The sequence below is a fragment of the Erinaceus europaeus genome, chromosome 9 (genome assembly GCF_950295315.1).
Source record: "Erinaceus europaeus chromosome 9, mEriEur2.1, whole genome shotgun sequence".
NCBI classification, from domain to species: Eukaryota; Metazoa; Chordata; class Mammalia; order Eulipotyphla; family Erinaceidae; genus Erinaceus; species Erinaceus europaeus.
The window spans coordinates 102,709,541-102,730,310 of NC_080170.1; the positions used below are offsets into that span (position 1 = coordinate 102,709,541).

Genomic DNA, 20,770 nt, shown 5'->3' on the forward strand with positions numbered 1-20,770 from the left:
ATACAACTCCACACACTAACATCTGTAAAAAAATAAATTAGCCTACATGACCATGAATCCAAGTAATGTGATTTCCAAAAGAAACCCTGTGAGCCCAGGCTGGAGAAGAAAAAGAAAGCTCCCCTCCACTGTCTCAGGACCAGACTTCCCTGAAATATCAGGCACCACAGCAGGGCAGACAGGATAAGCCCTGAAGCTGAGTCAACCTGTGTGTGCAACCAAGTTCAAGAGGTGGTGTCCTGGCTGAGAAATCATCAGGAAGTGCTCAACTGGGTGCCAACACCTCAGACAAAGCTGGAGCAGGAAGTCAGCAAGCAGAGCTGGTTGTCATATGACAGGGAGGGGCAGAGGCCATGACTGGCCACTCCAGGGAAGTGTTCATCCGGACAGATGCTGTGTACAGAACGACTGCTGCTCTCAAGGGGCACACTTGTGGTGTTCCATTGGGTGAACCACAGCTTATGAAAGAGCAAAGGCCAAGTGGCACCATTTGAAAATCCAGATGCTGAGGGAGAAAACTCTGGGCTCTGAGCAGTGGAAAAACATGCAGATGGAATCAGCAAAGCCAGGAGGGGTGGGTATTGGGGTAGTGTAGTATACTTAGAATAAGAGATAAACTTGTTCAGCATGAACATAGAGGGCAGGCCCAGGAACAAGGGAGTGATATTTATAGGAGAACAAATGAAATAAGATTTCACTGTCAGAGAGCACCCTGTTGAGCATACATGTTATCATGGCAAGATCTGGGTTCAAGTCCCTGCCCCCCACATGCAGGTGTGGAAGCTTCACAGGCAGTGAAGCAGGTCTACAGGTGTCTATCTTTCTCTCTCCCCTCCTCTCTCAATTTCTCTCTATCTTATCAAATAAAAGAAAATAAAGGAAAAAAAGGTCACTGGGAGTGGTGGATTTGTAGTGCAGACACCAGGCCCCAGCAATAAGCCTGGTGACAATTAAAAAAAAAAAAAAAAGCTTCACTGTTCAAAGATGGGAGGCGTGCTAGGAGCAGTACTAACCACCTCATGGCAAAAGACACTCCAAAAGCAAGTTACAAGGCCACTTACTAATAAGGACACCATCATAGGATCCACTTGTAAGGGAATTGGAGTATAATAACCTTCCCCCTGAGATTTAAGCAGAATGACCAGAACAAAAATTTTCCCTCCCAAAGAACTCCTGTCTGACCCAGGCTCAGTGATTATCCACCATTTCATCATCCTCAAGTATAGGTCTCTCTCTCTCTCCTCACTTCTGCCTTGAGGACTAGCCGTGACACAGCTCTGCCTCAACTTCTCCCCACCCCCTCAGCCTAACCAAGTCATGTATATAATCCTTCCACAAGATTCATAATCTCTTGATATAGCCTTTATTTCTGCTCAAATGGGTCAGAAACTTGACTAAGGCCTCACTGCCCTTTAATCTGAGGACAAGACATTTGTGAACCTATTTAATTTCTTCTGGGGTTATTTTTTCCCTATGAAAATATGATCCAGTTATCTAGGAAAACACCTGATACTGATGTTTGCCAGTTTAATGAATCACTCAATGAGAAGAAGAAGGAGGAGGAGGAGGAGGAGGAGAGGAAAAAGAAGAAGAAGGAAGAAGAGGAAGAGGAAGAAGAAGGAAGAAGAGGAAGAGGAAGAGGAAGAGGAAGAAGAAGAAGAAGAAGAAGAAGAAGAAGAAGCCTGCAATAGATCACCTTCTTCAAAAGCTCTTCCTTTAATAGAGTCAGGCTTTGTTCTGTTTTCCATGGGATGTCACCTCTGTTGGAGGAACATGTTAAAATCCTGATATGGCGCTCTCTGGCCATTGAAGCCCTCTTTTCAACCAATCTTCTCTAACCATGGGAATGTTTTTAAGTAAATACTGTTAAAAGCCTACAGGAATGCTCTATCAAGTGCCTTAATTGACATATGAAACACCCATCAATTTCCTAGTTGCTGGGACTTCCTGATCTGATTTGATACAGATTTAACTTGACAAATTCACTCTTTCTTAAGAAAAGAATTTTTGTTTGTTTGCTTTCTTGTTTTTATGCTCTGACTGCATACAAAGAAAATGAGGTGGCAGAGCACATTGAACTCCTTGGAAAGTGCAATTGCAGAAGCCCTTGGAGAAAAAGGGATGCTTGCTTAGTTATACTTAGTTCTTCCCCTAAATCATGCAAGCAGTACAGTGCAGTCCCAGGACATTTTAGTTAAGTGGTTTCATGTGATTTTTACAAGCGCAGATATCCAGGTGATCAAAATAGTGAGGCATAACATCCTGAGCCTCTTAATACGATGCACTGACAATGACACCAGTTCACTTGGGTGTAATTCTTGCCAGACAAGCATACTTGAGTCTAACTACAAGGAACATCACACCAACTCAAACTGAGAGATAGTTCCCCAATGTGTCAGTCACAAATGACAAAGGCTGAAGAGACAGGGCAATCAAATGGACCACAGGACTCTAGTTCCATAGAAGGTTCATTGGTGGGTCATTTGTTGAAATATGTAACAGGTCCGTAAATTAGTTAGTAGTTAAGTAGCCTATCAGTGATAATTTCCCAAAATACTATTGCTTTGTAATATGCTCACATTGGGGAAGTTAGATGAAAAGGGTACATGAATACTCTGCACTATTTTGCAAGTTTTGCATAAGTATAAAGTTATTTCAAAATATGTTTTTAAATAAACAGACAGGGCTGGGAGATACATTAATCATCAGAATGTATCTTTTTGTTTATAATCATTTTTATTACTGATTCATAAAATTATAAGATAATAGGGATATAATTCCACACTGTTCCCATCACCAGAGTTCAAACAGGTCTTTTTATATGTTTATATTATTTACTGGAGGGAAAGAGAGAGAGAGAGAGAGAGAGAAACCAGAACACTGCTCAACTCTGGCTTATGGTGATGCTGGTTATTGAACTTCCATACCTCAGAGCCTCAGATATGAAAAGTTGTTTTGTGTTGTTTTGCTTTTGCATAACCATTATTCTATCCCCTCAGCCCTAGAGCAGGTCTTACCCTGAATTTGAGCCCCAGCACTACATAGGATCACCACGAAGAACAGCGGGGTATCTCCATGGATTATGAAAATGAAGTGGTGCAGTAGTACCTCTCCCTCTCTACTTCCTTTCTCTCCCTCAATATAAAATAAAAAATGAGCAGTCACTGAAGCAGTTTAGCTTACACTGCATACATTGTCACTGCATACATTGAAGTGGTGCTCTAGCTACTCTTTCTCTGTTTCTCAAAAAAAAAAAAATTCTCTATCTTATATGAAATATGCCTTTTAAAAATTAAAAAAAAATAAAAGAATGAAAAAAATGACCGAGTGTGGCTATTCAGTGTTGGTATCACACATGTGTGAAGCCCTGGGTCTCAAAACGGTTTCAATAAAATAAATAAATAAATAAAGCAGTGATGAAACTTTCCCTTCTGTGCTCAGTGTTCACTGGGAAGGTCTCTTCTTCTGAGAACATCATCTGAGTTTCTTTTGTGAGTAGACGGTGGATTCTGAGAAACACCTTTTCTAGCTGCTACAATTTTGGATTTACCCTGACACTTTATTACCATCTGCATCAACTACATGTGAAGAACTCTATTTTTCCCAGAAAGTATAGCCCTCAAGATCACTGCCACCCTTTGATTTCTTACCTCATTTCATTTTCTCTACCAGAGAAACTCCAAGTTTTCCCTGGGAGCTGCAACAAGGGTCTGGAGAGACGGGCAGTCAGCATTGTGGCCACAGGAAGAATAGTCAGCCTCCTTCTGGGTTCTGAAACACAGAATGCAGTGTCAGTGTTGCCCCATTGCCTCCAGGGGTTTGGGCAAGAGTGGCCATTTCTTTGCCAGGTTGTGCAAAACAAACTGGCTATCTCAGGTCTCATCAGGATGCTGAGCAGTCACCCCCACCCTCCCTGATCACCACCAAAACCCAGGCCATCTTCCTTCCTATGCTGTAGTCTCATGTGATGGAAAGAGTTTGGATGCTGGGGTGTCTGGAAAACTGGCCTCTTGTTCTGGCTATTTCACCAACTCTTGGGCAACCCTGGATGAATCATCACCCATCTTTACTACCTAAAGGCAGGATGAGACTGGTGATCCTCAAAGTAAGTCGTGCAGCAAACACTAGGGCACTCGGGTATCTGCCCCTTAGATCTTGCAGTCTAGTTCCAGACATTTGTCTATATTCCCTACATCTGGCAAAACATGACTCAACTTGCTCACATGCCTGCACAGTCCCATGACCTCCGCCTCTCTCCAATCCCTCCAACACAGAGTCTGAACTGAATTCATCAGGAATTTATTACAGAAAGGAGACTGGAGTTACAAAAGGAGATTTGCTTCAATCAGTCTCACTTAGCAAGGTTAAATCAACCTTGTGGTAGTACAGTCACGTATCACTTGGTAACCCCTTAATGAAATTCAGCCCTGTGACTAGTCATGCTTATTAACTGTTGGTCACTGTGTACCTGAGTCTCCCCCCTGTTCTGATGACCAGTGATTTCTCCTGGCCTCAAGGAAGGGAAGGCGGCTGAGAGGGATTTGAGCAGGCAAGGCAGGGAGGGGAGCTGGTCCTCTTTCCCTGCTGAAGACCTAGCCTATGCTTTGCATCCCAGCCCCTCAGTTGGTTCTTCCTGGGAAGGAGCTCTTTTCCTGCCCTTTTGCTACCTGATAACCAGTTCCCTATAACGAGTCCATGTACTAACCAAGCATTGCAATGCTCATAGCAGAGGCAGGTAGAGGGCTTTAATCTATTTAACCCTTAAAAAGGAAAAGCAATTAGGGATGGCTTTGTTCCAGTGACTTACCTGGACTACAAAGTAGACTGTGGTTTCTGCTCCTGTTCTTACTAGCATTCCCAGCACTGCAGCCAGAAAGAGGTTCTACCACTATCCAGGTTATGCAACTCCCTTGTGTAAAAGCCTCCTTTTCAGGCTTGCTAGGAGACATTGCTTCCCTTTCTCACCTCCTTCCGGCTCCACCCTCCCCTATACTCACTGTACTGTGGATACACTTGACCTCAGACTTTCTCAAGTATACACGATCTTTTTTGCCCCTGGGTCCTTGGCTGGCCTTTCCTCATCCCTCATGCTAAATGGCTGAGCCCAGGCTGGGGAGAAAGAATAATGGTTTTGCAAAAGACTTTCATTATCTGAGACTCTGGAGTCTCAGGTTCACTCTCCAGCACCACCATAAGCCAGAGCTGAGCAGTGCTCTTGTATCTCTCTCTCTGTATCTCTCTCACTAAAATACAAAACAAATAAAATATTAAATGGCTGAGTCCCTCCCTCCCCTCAGACTTCAGCAAGGCTGCCCCTGATCCTCGGTAAAATGCACAGAGGTTCTTCAGCCCCAAATTATCTTGTTTATGTCATTTTCCCTTTTATGTCATAAATTCAGTGAGATCAAGGGCCTTGTGCTTCCCCCTCACCACCACATCTCCCATATCCAGAAGCCACCTGCCACAAGGAGATGTGCAGTCTCCGCAGAGGGGGTTGAAAACACAGCCACCTAACTGGCCCTTCTTGGAAGGCAGAGGCCACTGCTGAGTTCAGCTGGTCAGGCTCACACATCTCCACCTCCTGTTGGCAGGACTGGGATCTGAGGTCATCGCCACTGGGTGATTCCAAATCCACTTGTCTATAATTAAAGTCTTTTCCACCCCTTCCACTCAATGCCCGTGGCAGAGAATGCTCTGGTATTATCTCCAAATAGAGGGCTACTTTCAATTTTGTTTTTCTCAGAGTCAGCATTAGACTCTAGAAGTGCTGGAGTCAAAATATTTTAAAATGCATAAAAAGTTAGTGTCTTGAGTAATGCACATGATTTAGTCTCATATATGGAATGGTAGAAATTTTGATTTCTGTTTTTTTGTTGGGAGGAAAGGGACACCTGGCATTGAACTCAGAGCTCTATCCACACAAGGTATGTGCCCTACCACTGAGCTACATCCCAACTCTCTCTTCTTTTTCTTTATATTGCTTTAAAATGCTCCACAGCAACACTCTGGTACATGTGGTACCAGGGATCAAACTCTGGACCTCATGCTTGCAAGTCCACTGCTTTACCCACCACACTACCTCCTAGACCATAGGATTCTTTTTTTAAAACATCTTATTTGCTTATTTATTTATTTATTTATTTATTATTGGATAAAGACAGAGAAACTGCAAGGGAGAGGGAGATACCTGTAGCACTGCTTCACCACTGATAAAGTGTCATCCCTGCCGGCGGGGGTCAGGGGCTGAAAGCTGGATCCTTGCACATTGTAACATGTGTGCTCAACCAGGTACATCGCCTCCCAGCCCCAACCATAGGATTCTTAAGCATTTTTCAAGGCTGTTTGCCACCTTAATGCTTTGTATTAGGTTTTATCCTCCTTAAAAGTTGTTCTCAACTTGAAGAGTCTCTTGGTTCGGGAACAGACATGGCTGCAAGAGTTAGGTGCTGCAAGGAGAAAGGCAGAGCACCTGTGCGGTAGGAGACAGTCTCCTCAGCCTTGAACTTAACTGTGACTTGTCACTTGGGGCTTGAGTTCCTGTGACCAAATTCACAAGGTATCACCACAGAATCAAGATGGCTTATGTAGCCATCTATAATCTGGAGGAATTTTTTTTCTAATATTGGGAACACTTGAATCTGCTCTGGTCTCCGTTTCACTATCAACCCGTAGAGAATACCTACCCCCCCCCCAAAAAAAAAAAAAGGAAGAAAGGAAAGAAGGAAAGAGCACATATCTTTGCCAAATCGCCAAGTTCCCTTGTTACAATCACACGGCTGGCTGTGAAACAAAGGGGATGGGACTTGATCCTTCCCTCCTAACTATTAACCCCTGTGGATTAAACAAAGAAATTGTTAACCACATGAAGTTCACCCTGGAATTTCTGAAAAGGACCTGTGCTTACCAGAGACATGTACAGCCACCTGTTCCTTATTGGGCTGTGCCAAGAAATCACACCACCCATGGGCTATTCTTTTTTTGTTGTTGTTGCCTCCAGGGTTATTGCTGGGGCTCAGGGCCTGCACTACGAATCCAGTACTACTGGCAGTCATCTTTCCATTGCTGTTGTTGCTGTTACTATTGTTAGATAGGACAGAGAGAAATTGAGAGAAGAGGGGAAGACAGAGAGAGGGAGAGAAAGACACCTGCAGACCTGCTTCACCGCTTGCGAAGTGATGCCCCCACCCCTTGCAGGTGGGGAGCTGGGGGCTAGAACTGGGATCTCTGAGCGGGTCCTTATGCTTTACACTTCCTGTAGCCATCATGTGACTACTGTCAGTGTAATCACGTGATTCTGTCTCCTTTATGCTTTCACCTTTCCTCCTTTTGAGCATAAATTCTACTAAAGCCTGTCTGGGAATTTACACTTCATTCATTTCTAGTGCATAAAAGCCTAAGAGCCCCAATCAGTGATAGCTTCATTCCTGTGAGTCAAGCTCAGAGTTCTCTGCAGAGGACAGCTATTCTCAGTACTGACATTAAGGAAGAGGTGGGGCATCAGCAGGAAACAGGATTGTAGGAGCCAGGCCTTTAGCAGGAAAGAGAACAGTGTTTTCTGTCTGAAGAGGCTTTGAGACAGTCAAATGGAAGGGAAAGCTCTGTCCCACAGAAGAGGACAAGCTAAGTTTGGATATGTAAGGACCCCACACTGTGGAGTGTTAAGACCAGTGAGCTAGTTGTGCGAGCCTCCAAGGTCAGGCAACTGGCAGTCTGCCTCCAATGTGCTCAACTTGGGTGTTTATTTGGCCTGCCCACAGTTTTAAAATGTAATGTAACTAAGCAGCTAAGTTATAATTGGATTCAGTACAGTTTGTACTTATTATCCAAACCTACCCACATCTCCTTTGTTAACTATCTTGGATGTTGTAGGTATTTGAGTTTAAGATCTCTAACTAGCTTCCTTTTAATCGTTTAGGTCTTGCCTAAAAGTCCTAGTCCAGCTCAGCTACACATATTAACTGCACATTTACTAGAGACTTCCTTGAAGTCATGCAAAACAAGAATTAAGGACCTCATTTAAAAAATATATGCCCCTTATTTCTTAGAGAGAAAATTATTCCGGAACAAAGATTCCTGCTTTTGATCTTCCTGGCTACCTTCCCCTCACCTCCAGCTCTGTAACACATAAACCATAGTATAGTATATTAGCTGTATTCCATTACATCATATGCTCTTACTGGATTCAAGAAGAGACTTAGAATAGACAAGGGCAGCAGCAGATAGACTATTCAGAAGCTATGCAGATGTGCAGCTGTTGCATCCTGCACAACTCTAGTGAATTATGGGAAGGTGCTCCCTGGAGATACATAAATGGGCTGCCAGCCATAGTAGAAACCATGGAGGTGACTAAAAGTGGCTGGAATCTGGCTATGTTTTGAAGGTTTGAAGTGTTAAGAGATCTAGGATGTGAAAGAACAAAGAATCAAAGCTATTTCCCAAGATTTTTGATAACAGACATTTCTAAAAATGCCACTTGTGTAACTGACAAATTAAGAAGTTATTCTATCCATATGTGCTTACCACACTCCAAATCAGTCTACAAGCTGGACATCCTGGTCCTCTTCTAGCCCCTCCAAATCCTATCGCCAACTATAATTGCCTCTTCTACTCATCATACTATCCGCTACAACTACATCATCAAGATCTGTCTTTTCCAATATTCTTGGCTTTTTCATTCTACACCAAATGCTGGCCTAGCCCTAAATGATTCAAATAACACCTCCTCCAAGATGTATTTCCTCCCATTCATCTAATTTAAAAACCCTCTTTTGCATATCCACTCTGCACTCTTCCATTCTGTGCTTCGGTGGGCAACAGAACCTACCTCAACAGGGTAGCTTCCACAACCAGTGATGGCCCACATCTAACCACTAGTCTCCTTCCCCTTTCCCCCCGACCCACGTGTTGAACTAGGTTCATTGACTTTTGGCTTCACTAAAACACATACTCTTGTATCTTACAGGAAGAAAACACTGCATACACGCACCGAGATAATGGGAAAAACTGCACGAATTTCAAAGCTCAGCTTCCAACTGCATGGGGATTGGGGTGGGTGTGGGGGGGATATGATCTGTAGGGCCAAGCTCCTCTGACCTGCTAAGCATCTGCAGCGTCTTAAAAATCCTGGCAGCAGAAAGCCCGCAGGCTGCCCTTGGTGATTATTTATGTGCCTCTGCAACCGCTCACAGACTTAGATGGCGATTCTGCATCAGCTGATTATGGGCCGATTTTGGTTGACTGGCTGGAAAAACCACGAGGAGCTCAACGTCAAACCACCCAGCCCCATCATCACCACTCCCCCGGCGGGGCGCGGCCCCCAGGCGGCGGGGGCGCGCAGACTGCACGGACCCGCGCCTTCTCTGGCGCGCTCGGGATTGCGGTTGGAAAGCAGGGTGCCAGAGATGCACATGCGCGGTCCCGCACGGCTCCGAGCTCAGCGCGGCAGCCAATCACAGGGCAGCAGCGCCATCCAACCCACAGGCCGAGAGCCCAGGGGGCTCGGCCAGATTCGTGCTCCCATTGGCTGAGAAGGAACCGCCCAGACAAAGCCCCACTGTCCTCCAGCCGGCGAGCCGCGCTGGCTCCCAGCCTTTCCCGGTGGGGGTCCATCACCACCCCGGCATCTCCAGCCTGGCCCCGCCGCGCTTCCACCTTGCTTATTCCTCCTCCCTCCCAGACCTGCCATCCATGCGGTCCTCCAGCACACGCCCGGCTGGTGCTCTGGACAGCTGGACCGGCCGGCTGACCACTGTCCAACATCCTTCCCGAGGGTGCCACGGAGCGGAGGCAACTGAGCGCTCTCCACGTCCCGGGAACAGTCTCACGGAGATCGTGGGGGCCTCGGGGAGGAAGGGGGCTCGGGGAAGACACGGTAGATGAACAGTGCCCACAGCCCAGGAGGATCCTAGCTTCTGTCCTAGCTCGGTCACATGACCTTGGGCCAGTCCCTCCTGTTCTTGGGGTCGGTGTGTCCTCCTGTTAAATGCAGCGACCGGCAAGGATGAGTCCGGAGGGTTTCACCTGGGAGCCTCCAGGCCGCGAGTTCAACCCGGAGCCTCCTCCAGTCGAGCACATGGCTCCGAATAAAAAGCTCCAAGCCGCGCTCAGGGCGCTGACAGTGGGCCCTGCCTGGGTGCCGGGATGGGGACTACCGGGCTGGAGACCAGTCTAAGCGGAGTCTGTCCATCCCCCCCCCCCACCCTACTTCCGCCGCGGCCACAGGGCTTGGCCTAGAAATAGGATCCGGGGGGAGGGGAAGGGAAAAATTGGTCCCCCTTCCCCACCCGCATCCAGGCCACCCAGTTAATGGGCTGCACAAGGCGGAACCAACCCGAGCGGAGGACGCCGGCGCAGCGCCCGGGCTGCAGGGCTCTGGACCCCTCGTCTTACCCTAAGATAAATGGGCTGGGTGGGGGCGAGGCTGCGGAAGACCCGTCTGATGCGCCTGCCTTAATCCGGAGTCAGTACTGGAGCTTTTAGTCTGGGTGGCCAAGTGGGGGCGCTGCCGCCGCTTCCTTCTCCAAGCCCCTCCACCAGCTCTCACCCTGCGCAACCCGGATGCGCCAGGACACCTTGGGCGCGCTGCGCGGGGCGGGGCCCGGGGCCAGACGGCAGACGCCGCCGGGGCTGGGAGCACTCCCGGCTTCCTCCCCTTCTTCTTGGAGCCCTGGTACCTGGCTTCCTCCCACCCGGGGTGGCACGCGTCTCAGGGTGCCCAACTTGGGCTAGACCCCCTCGCCTGCGCATCTCAGCCGCAGACCTAGCGCAGAAACTCCTTCACCGACAACCCCTCCTCCTGGAGCCGCCTAGAAAAGGTTTCCACGCCGTGGGCCAAAGGCGGGGAGAAGATGCCGCTTCAGGAAGTGAGGAAAAATCCTGGTGATGAGGAGGCGGCTTCCAGTGCTAGGCATGCTTGCTCGCTGCCTTTAGCGCACATAGGGATTCCTTAGATGAAAGTTAAAGATTTGCACAGTTTACCCAATTCCAGCAATCAGAGCAGATTAGTGACAGAGCTACGTTTAGGCCAACTACAGGAGAACTGATCGGAAAGGACCAAGCAGATGAAAATGGGAGGTAACAAGAAAGAGAAGGATGAATTTGGGATGATCTCACTCATAGACGTTGGAAAAAATAAAAACAGAAGGGAAAACACAAAGCAGAATTTGGACTGAATTTGGTGTATTGCACTAAGTAAAGGACCCTGGAGCGGAGGTGGGGCAATGGGAGGGGGGTGTTCAGGTCCTGGAACATGATGGTGGAGGAACATCTAGGTGGGGGGTTAGAGTGTTACGCAGAAGATCTGAGAAACATTACACATGTAGCAACTACTGTATTTTACTGTTGAATGTAAACCATTAATACTCCCAGTAAAGGAAGAAGAAGAAGAAAGAAAAAATGGGAGGCAATTATTGACCTGGTGGGGCTCTAAAGAAACCTGTTAACTGTTTCATGAACTCTGGGAGCTGAGACTGGCTTCTTTACATGAGGGTTTTTTTTTTTTTTTTTTTTTTTTTTTTTTTTTTTTTAGTACATAAAGCCTCAAAGACTAGAACAATCATGAATGGAAGATGCACTTGTTTTTTTGCCCAAGCCAGAGTACTTGCCTCAGTGTCATGCTTCAGAAGAGTCACCTTGCACACTGTGCCATAGCCATGACAATGCATCACTCATCACCAAGTGACACGCTGAGTGTGCATTCCTGAAAGTAGTTAACAAAGGAAATAAAGTTTTCACCTAGGAAACAGATCTCAACTATGGGCTGAGTTTAATGGATGGCAAGGTAGGGACTTCAGACCTGTCAGGCTATATCAGACCCCTTTGACTGACTTCAGCTTTTCCCAGCCCATCTTTTTACTCCTACTTGACTTTGGCTACTGCTTGTGGGTGGAGGGGGTGGTGTAGAGGGTAATCTGAGAGAAACTTCCTTCAGCCACACCTGCTATCTTCCTGCTTTAAGGTTTTATCATCATTACAATGAGGGACCCCTGCAGAAACCCACTGTCACTCTGACACGTGTACAAACCTGCAAGTGCTAAGGAACTAGCACCATGTGGAACAGTCCTCATGGCACCAAGGGAGACCAGAACTGATGGAGAAATACTCTTCTTTTCCTCCTTTTTTTTTTTTTTTCAGAACACACTCAGCTCTGGTTTATACTGGTGTGGGGTCTTGAACCACAGACTTCAGATTCTCAGGCATGAAAGTCCTTTGTATGTCCATTATGGTATCTCCCCCACATACTCTGCTCTGCCATTCTTCTGGCAGGCAACTCAAGACAGATTCTGTACAGCTGAGATGATGTAACTGCTGTCCATAGTAGTGCCCAACTTGGTCTATTCAATAATGCACCCTGGGTTAACCTTTGTCTTCTTTGCCCATTTTGTTAATGAGCAAGTATAACAAACTCCATTTTGCTTTCCACATTAGCTAACAGTTTTCTGGGTTGGAGAAGCAGATTTCCAGACCCACTAAATCTTAACAGAATTCCAGGAGCTGGCCTTAAAAAACAAACAAAAAATATATTGTGGGTTAGCCTGACCTTGAGGTTAGATAGACCATAGCACAGCAGGAGTGACTTCTTCCCAGGCTCCCTTGTCTAGCAGACTTTATTTGAAGAATTTATAGGGACTTTACAAGAAAGCCAGTGTCTGCACCTGCAGTGCCTTCCCAGCTGCTGCCTCCTACCTCCTTACCCTTTGAAAGTGCTGCTCACTGTTTCAGTCATTAAAGAAGAGTGCTGAGACATTGTCTACTATTTTCTCAGGTTTTACTAGCACCAGGTGAAAATCTGTTTTTCTCACATCAACTCTTGTCTCTTAATAATTGATCTTTCCAGTGGTTAACACCAAACTTTTCCATAAGTTTGACTTTCCTATTTCTAATTCATCTCCCCAACAAACTACCTGTAGGCAAATTCTTACTCAGGCTATTTAGGGGGCCGGGGAGGGGTGGGAGAAACCCAGACAAGTCTGTGGTTAAACCAGAAGAGACAAAGCAGCTCATGTTTCAGGCCTTGTTCTCACCAGACATTTGTAAAGCCTGCTAATGAGGAACCCATTTGTTCAGTCAGGGCTTTTCTATTTTTTTTTAAATTCCCAGTTGCCCTGCCATGCCCTCTAAGGCATCACTAATAAGCTCTCAGGCAGAAAGGAAGTATCAGAGACCCCCCAGGAGACGGTCAGCAGAAGGGCAAGGATTAGGTGAGACAGAAGCATTCATTCTCAGCCACACCTCCAATCTTAACATCTCTCTCTTTTATTTTAAAGATTCTGCCTCCTTCCTATCTTCCTCCACCCCAGCCTCATACAAAAGTAATTCTTCTGCTCAATTATATAGTCTCAGATCAGGGGTCTTAAACACCTAGTGCGCTCATCACCAAGAAAATACTGCTACAAACTACCAGGCTAGGTTTAAGAAAGAAATGGTCTCTAAGCCCTGCCTTCATGGAGGCTAATAAGACATGTACAGAAGCTAAATGAATAGTTTAGAAATCCTGTACGTTGTCCAAAAAATACATGTAAATGCGGGGCTCTCCCAGGTTTCAGCACATACTTTGTAGAAGAGAGTACAACCTGAAAGACACTCTCAAATGACACCCATGCCTAGAGAGTCTACAGTGTTACAGCCTGTCCCCATAGCAGCTCCTAATAGCTCCTGGCTCACAGCTTTCTTTAACCCTAGCCCAAGCTAATCATTCCTTCATTTTCTTATGCTCCAGTCCTCCCTGCTAGAACTGACCATTCCCTGTCTCTGAATGTCCTTGGTGTTCTCCACTCTCAGCATTAAGTGTGAATGCCAAGCAGTGCAGGTTAAATTTTTCCCTGAGGCAACTGCATTCAGGCCCTCCAAGAGCCCACATGTGTAGTATCCTATAGTAGAGAATAATAAACAGAGCCCAGTGGTTGCACACCTGGTTGATGCAAATGTTACAACACACAAAGACCTAGGTACAGTCCCACCCCCACCCTTGAACCCCCATATCAACCAGCAGGGAAAAGCTTTACAAGTGGTGAGTCAGTGTTGCATGTGTTTCTCTGTCTCTCTCCCTCTATCTCTACCTTCCACTTAATTTATGACTATGTATCCAATAAATAAGTAAAGATAATAAAAAATGTAAAAAGAGAATAATAAATAAGAGATCTCAAAATGAGATTAAGAGATACTGAAAACAACAACAGAGACCTATGGGATGACTTCAAAAATAATATACACATTATTGACTCACCAGAGGAAGAAAGAGAGGGAGGGGAAGAAAGCATTCTTAAGGACATAATAGCTGAGAACTTCTCTAGTCTAGACAACATAAAAGACACAAAGGTTCAAGAAACCCAGAGGGTTCCAAACAGAATTAACCCAGACTTAAAGACACTAAGACACATCATATTTAGAATGGAAAGGAATAAGGATAAAGAAAGGATCCTGAAGGCTGCAAGAGAAAAACAAAGAGTCACCTACAGAGGAAAACCCATAAGATTAGCAGCAGACTTCTCTACACAAACACTACAGGCCACAAGAGAATGGCAAGATATCTATTGAGTGCTCAATGAGAAAGGCTTTCAACCAAGAATACTATATCCTGCTAGACTGTCATTCAGACTAGATAGAGGCATAAAAACCTTCTCAGACAAGCAACAGTTGAAGGAACCAACTATCACCAAGCCTGCCCTGAAAGAAGTTCTGAAAGGTCTCCTATAAACAGTCAGACCACCATAAATAGGCCATCTATCAGAACACTCTAAAAATCTACAAGAATGGCGTTAAAATATCTTCAATCTTGATATCAATAAATGTCAATGGCCTGAATTCACCTATTAAAAGACACAGAGAAGGAAGATGGATCAGAAAACACAACCCAACAATATGCTGTCTACAGGAAACTCACCTAACTCAACAAGAAAACACATTCTCAAAGTGATAGGATGGGAAACTATCATACAAGCCAATAACCCACAAAAAAGGGCAGGAATAGCTATTCTCATATCTGACATGATAGACTTTAAAATAAATAAAATTTTAAAAGATAGGGATGGACACTACTTAATGCTCAGTGGATCAGTCAATCAAGTGGACTTAACAATTATTAACATCTATGCACCCAATGAGAAGCCATCTAAATACACCAAACACCTACTGAAAGAGTTACAGCAATATATTAACAGCAACACAGTCATAATAGGGGACTTCAACATCCCACTCTCTCAACTTGACAGATCATCCCGGCAGAAAATCAATAAAGAAATGAGGGAGCTTATGGGAAGATAGATAAGCTAGAACTATTAGACATTTTCAGAGTCATTCATCCCAAGAAACTGGAATACACATTTTACTCAAGTCCACATGGGTCATTCTCAAGGATAGACCATATGTCAGGCCACAAAGACAGCATCAGCAAATTCAAAAGCATTGAAATCATCCCAAGCATCTTCTCAGACCACAGTGGAACTAAACTAACACTTAACAATCAACAAAGGATTAGTAATACTCCCAAAATGTGGAAGCTAAACAGTATACTCCTTAACAACTACTGGGTCAAAGAGAAGATCAAGGAAGAAATCAAAATGTTTTGAGAGTTCAATGAAAATGAAGACACAGCTATCAAAATATTTGGGACACAGCTAAGGCATTACTGAGAGGGAAGTTCATAGCCATACAAGCATACATTCAGAAACAAGAAAAAGCACAAATAAATAAACTGTTTGCACATCTTAAAGACCTAGAAGAAGAAGAACAAAGGAACCCTAAAGCAACTAGAAGGACAGAAATCACTAACATTGAAACCAATAACATTGAAAATAAGAAAACCATACAACAGATCAACGAAAGTAAATGTTGGTTCTTCGAAAGAGTGAACAAAATTGACAAACCTTTAACCAGACTCACAAAACAAAAAGGGAGAAGACCCAAATAAATCGGATCATAAATGAAAGAGGAGATATCACAACAGACAACACAGAAATTCAGCATATCATGTGAGACTTCTATGAACAACTATATGCCACCAAGCTAGAGAACCTGGAAGAAATGGATGATTTCCTAGATACCTACGAACTTCCAAAATTGAGTAAAGAGGAACTAGATAACATTAACAGGCCCATCACAGCTAATGAAATTGAAACAGTTATTAAAAAACTTCCCAAGAATAAAAGTCCTGGACCAGATAGTTTTAAAAATGAATTCTATAAAACCTTCAAAGAAGGACTAATACCTATACTTTTAAAAGTCTTCCAGAAGATTGAAGACACTGGAATACTCCCTGCCAGCTTCTATGAAGCCAACATCACTTTGATGCCAAAAGCAGACAGGGACACAACCAAGAAAAGAAAACTATAGACTAATATCTCTGATGAACACAGATGCTAAAATATTGAACAAAATCCTAGCCAACCAGATACAGCAGTATATTAAAAAGATTGTTCATCATGACCAAGTGGGGTTTATCCTAGGGACGCAAATTTGGTTTAATATACGTAAATCAATCAACGTGATCCACTACATCAACAAAAGCAAGACCAAAAACCACATGGTCATATCAATAGATGCAGAGAAAGCCTTTGACAAAATACAACATCCCTTTATGATCAAAACACTACAAAAATGAGAATAGATGGAAAATTCCTGAAGATAGTGGAGTCTATATATAGCAAACCTACAGCCAACATCATACTCAATGGTGAAAAACTAGAAGCATTTCCCCTCAGATCAGGTACTAGACAGGGCTGCCCACTATCACCATTACTATTCAACATAGTGTTGGAAGTTCTTGCCATACCAATCAGGCAGGAGCAAGGAATTAAAGGGATACAGATTGGAAGAGAAGAAGTCAAACTCTCCTTATTTGCAGATGACATGATAGTATACATAGAAAATCCTAAGGAATCCAGCAAGAAGCTTTTGGAAATCATCAGGCAATACAGTAAGGTATCAGGCTACACAATTAACATTCAAAAGTCAGTGGCATTCCTCTATGCAAACACTAAGTTAGAAGATGGAATCCAGAAATCAATTCTTTTTACTATAGCAACAAAAACAACAAAATATCTAAGAACAAACTTAACCAAAGAAGTGAAAGACTTGTATACTGAAAATTGTGAGTCACTACACTACACAAGGAAATTGAAAGACACAAAGAAGTGGAAAAATATTCCATGTTCATAGGTTGGAAGACTTAACGTCATCAAAATGTATATAATACCCAGAGCCATCTACACATTTAATGCTATCCCCATTAAGATCCCAACCACATTTTTTAGGAGACTAGAACAAATGCTACAAATGTTTATCTGGACCCAGAAAAGACCTAGAATTTCCATAACAATCTTGAGAAGGAACAATAGAACTGGAGGCATCACACTCCCACATCTCAAATTGTATTATAGGGCCATTGTCATCAAAACTGCTTGGTACTGGAACATGAATAGACACACTGACCAGTGGAATAGAATTCCAATGGAGAGCCCAGAAGTAAGCCCCCAGACCTATGGATATCTAATCTTTGACAAAGATGCCCAAACTATTAAATGGGGAAAGCAGAGTCTCTTCAACAAATGGTGTTGGAAAAAATGGGTTGAAACATGCAAAAGAATGAGACTGAACCACTATATTTCACCAAGTACAAAAGTAAATTCCAAGTGGATCAAGGACTTGGATGTTAGACCACAAACTATCAGAAACTTAGAGGAAAATATTGGCAGAACTCTTTTCTGCATAAATTTTAAAGACATCATCAATGAAATGAATCCAATTACAAAGAAGACTAAGGCAAGTATAAACCTGTGGGACTACATCAAACTAAAAAGCTTATTCACAGCAAAAGAAACCACTACCCAAACCAAGAGACCCCTCACAGAATGGGAGAAGATCTTTACATGCCATACAACAGACAAGAGGCTAATAACCAGAATATATAAAGAGCTTGCCAAACTCAACCACAAGAAAACAAATAACCCCATCCAAAAATGGGGAGACAACATGGACAGAATATTTACCACAGAAGAGAGATCCAAAAGGCTGAGAAACACATGAAAAAATGCTCCAAGTCTTTGATTGTCAGAGAAATGCAAATAAAGACAACAATGAGATACCACTTCACTCCTGTGAGAATGTCATACATCAGAAAAGGTAACAGCAGCAAATACTGGAGAGGTTGTGGGGTCAAAGGAACCCTCCTACACTGCTGGTGGGAATGTCAATTGGTCCAGCCTCTGTGGAGAACAGTCTGGAGAACTCTCATAAGGCTAGAAATGGACCTACCCTATGATCCTGTAATTCCCTTCCTGGGGATATATCCTAAGGAACCCAACAAACGCATCCAAAAAGATCTGTGTACACATATGTTCTTATTGGCACAATTTGTAGTAGCCAAAACCTGGAAGCAACCCAGGTGTCCAACAACAGATGAGTGGCTGAGCAAGTTGTGGTATATATACACAATGGAATATTACTCAGCTATTAAAAACAGTGACTTCACCGTTTTCAGCCTATCTTGGGTGGACCTTGAAAAATTCATGTTAAGTGAAATAAGTCAGAAACAGAAGGATGAATATGGGATGATCTCACTCTCAGGCAGAAGTTGAAAAAGAAGATCAGAAGAGAAAACAAAAGTAGAACCTGCACTGGAACTGGCGTATTGCACCAAAGTAAAAGCCTCTGGGGTGGGTGGTGGGGAGAATACAGATCCAAGACGGATGACAGAGGACCTAGTGGGGGTGTATTGTTATATGGAAAACTGAGAAATGTTATGCATGTACAAACTATTGTATTTACTGTCGAATATAAAACATTAATTTCCCAATAAAGAAATTAAAAAAGAGTGAATAATAATACCATTCACTATCCCAAACCATTCAACTTTTTTATTTGAAATAATTATATTTTCATTTTTAATTGAGGGGTTGACTAGAAATCCTACCCTTATAATCTGCAGAAATTTAGGTGTATCAAGTAACTTTTTTTAGTAGTATGTGTGTCTAAGTGGGTGCACCAACACCCAGCTCTAGTAACTTATCTATAAATAACAGTGCAGGAAAGAAAAAAAAAATCCAGTGTTTTATTCTAAAAGCTCACTGCTTTTAGAATAAAATTTAGTGTGCTGGTAAAAGCCTTTGCTTGTAACATAACCGTGATATTGGATTCGGCTGCCTCCCCAAGAATGAGAACAGGAGACCTAGTCCTTGACTCCAGGGAGGAAATGAAGAAGGGAAAACATCAGACACTTGCACCCTCTTCCTATATCCTGGATCTAGTATATTTAATTTTATGAAAATATTACTCAAGTCAATTACAGGTGCTTTTGAGTTCTTTGGGGATCTCTAAAGAGAAAAGAATATCAGGAGATAAAAGCAATGGTGAGGCTGGGGGACGTGCTCACTGAGTTAGAGCACAAGACATTATGCTTGAGAGACCAACACTGCCATAAGCCAGAACTCAGCAGTGTTTTAATTTCTATCTCATAAAACCTGGTCTTTTTTTTTAATTATCTTAATTTATTTGATAAAGATAGCCAGAAATTGAGAGGAAGGCAGAAATAAAAAGGAAGAGGGAGAGAGAGAAACCTGCAGCACTGCTTCACCACCTCCAAAGCTTTCTCCCTGTGGGTGGGAACCAGGAGCTTAAATTTAGGTCCTTGCAAATTGTAGCATGTGTGCTCAATCTGGTGCACCACCACCCAAAATAGGTCTTTTTCAAAAGGTGTCTCCACCTCCCTGTGCCACTCCAAACTATAGCAATCTATGAAATATCCCTCCTTCATTCATATTGCATTGACTGAATCTTTATTCTAGCCCCATGCTCCATGCTTCTTCCTTGGAATCCAATGATAGCCCAACTCAGGGTGCATGTCTTTCATAGTACAACTTAGCAATTAATAACTGATTGCTGGGTGCCAAGTGCCTTGTGTATACTATTTCACTTTCTGTCTGCCACAATCTAAAAAGTAACCTAGGTTATGCCCATTTGGCAGCTGGGGAAGTAAGCTGAGAGAGAGACCTAGAAAAGACCCAATGACTTATTCACAGCAACATCGCTAGGAAGTGGTTTTTTTTTTTTTTTTTTTAAATTTTTTTTTTTGTTATTTTTTACATTTATTTTATTTATTTCCTTTTGTTGCCCTTGTTGTTTTATTGTTGTAGTTATTATTGTTGTTGTCATTGTTGTTGGATAGGACAGAGAGAAATGGAGAGAGGAGGGGAAGACAGAGAGGAGGAGAGAAAGATAGACACCTGCAGACCTCCTTCACCACCTGTGAAGCGACTCCCCTGCAGGTGGGGAGCCGGGGTTCGAACCGGGATCCTTATGCCGGTCCTTGTGCTTTGCGCCACGTGCGCTTAACCCGCTGCGCTACAGCCCGACTCCCTCTAGGAAGTGTTTTTATAGATCCTACCCAAGACTGTTCCTCCTAAGCCTTTCTGTAAGTATACTGCTCATTGTCCTAATGTCATTGCTTTGGGAGGGGGGATAAGACAAGAGCCCCAGTTTGGAAGACTATTCCTAGTACAATTTTTTTTAACAAGTTGGTCATTATCCTATAAGTAATTCAACGGGAGCTAGGATTGTTTTATTTCTTGGAAATTACTTTCAATGAGTATGACGTAGATGCCAAGATTTGATGACCTCAATTAGGAAAAGTTGGGCTTTAACTGGCCACTTTAACTTTGAAAGAAAAAAGTATCATGCAACTTTCTCAACCCTTGAATCTGATTTAATTTCTGAATTTCACTTTTTTTCAAATATTATGTCACAATAAACTTTTAAAAAACAGGACACAAAGCCATAT

General features: G+C 43.5%; 1 protein-coding gene across 6 annotated transcripts in view; it reads right to left on the bottom strand.

The window, feature by feature from the left end:
• BDH1 (3-hydroxybutyrate dehydrogenase 1) overlaps positions 1 to 20,770 on the bottom strand; it is a 47,317-nt gene that overhangs the window by 25,532 nt on the left and 1,015 nt on the right. The window contains exons 2-3 of one of the 6 annotated variants that reach the window (XM_060198482.1): positions 11,604 to 11,698; positions 3,651 to 3,771 (exon numbers count right to left, since the gene is read on the bottom strand). In XM_060198482.1, coding sequence (XP_060054465.1) covers positions 3,651 to 3,733 — 83 coding nt within the window. In that variant the 5' untranslated portion in view covers positions 3,734 to 3,771; positions 11,604 to 11,698. Of the gene's footprint in view, positions 1 to 3,650; positions 3,772 to 4,807; positions 4,965 to 9,093; positions 9,224 to 10,389; positions 10,576 to 10,673; positions 10,762 to 11,603; positions 11,699 to 20,770 lie in introns of those variants that run through there. The other 5 variants (XM_060198479.1, XM_060198480.1, XM_016185711.2 and 2 more) reach the window with 5 other exon arrangements.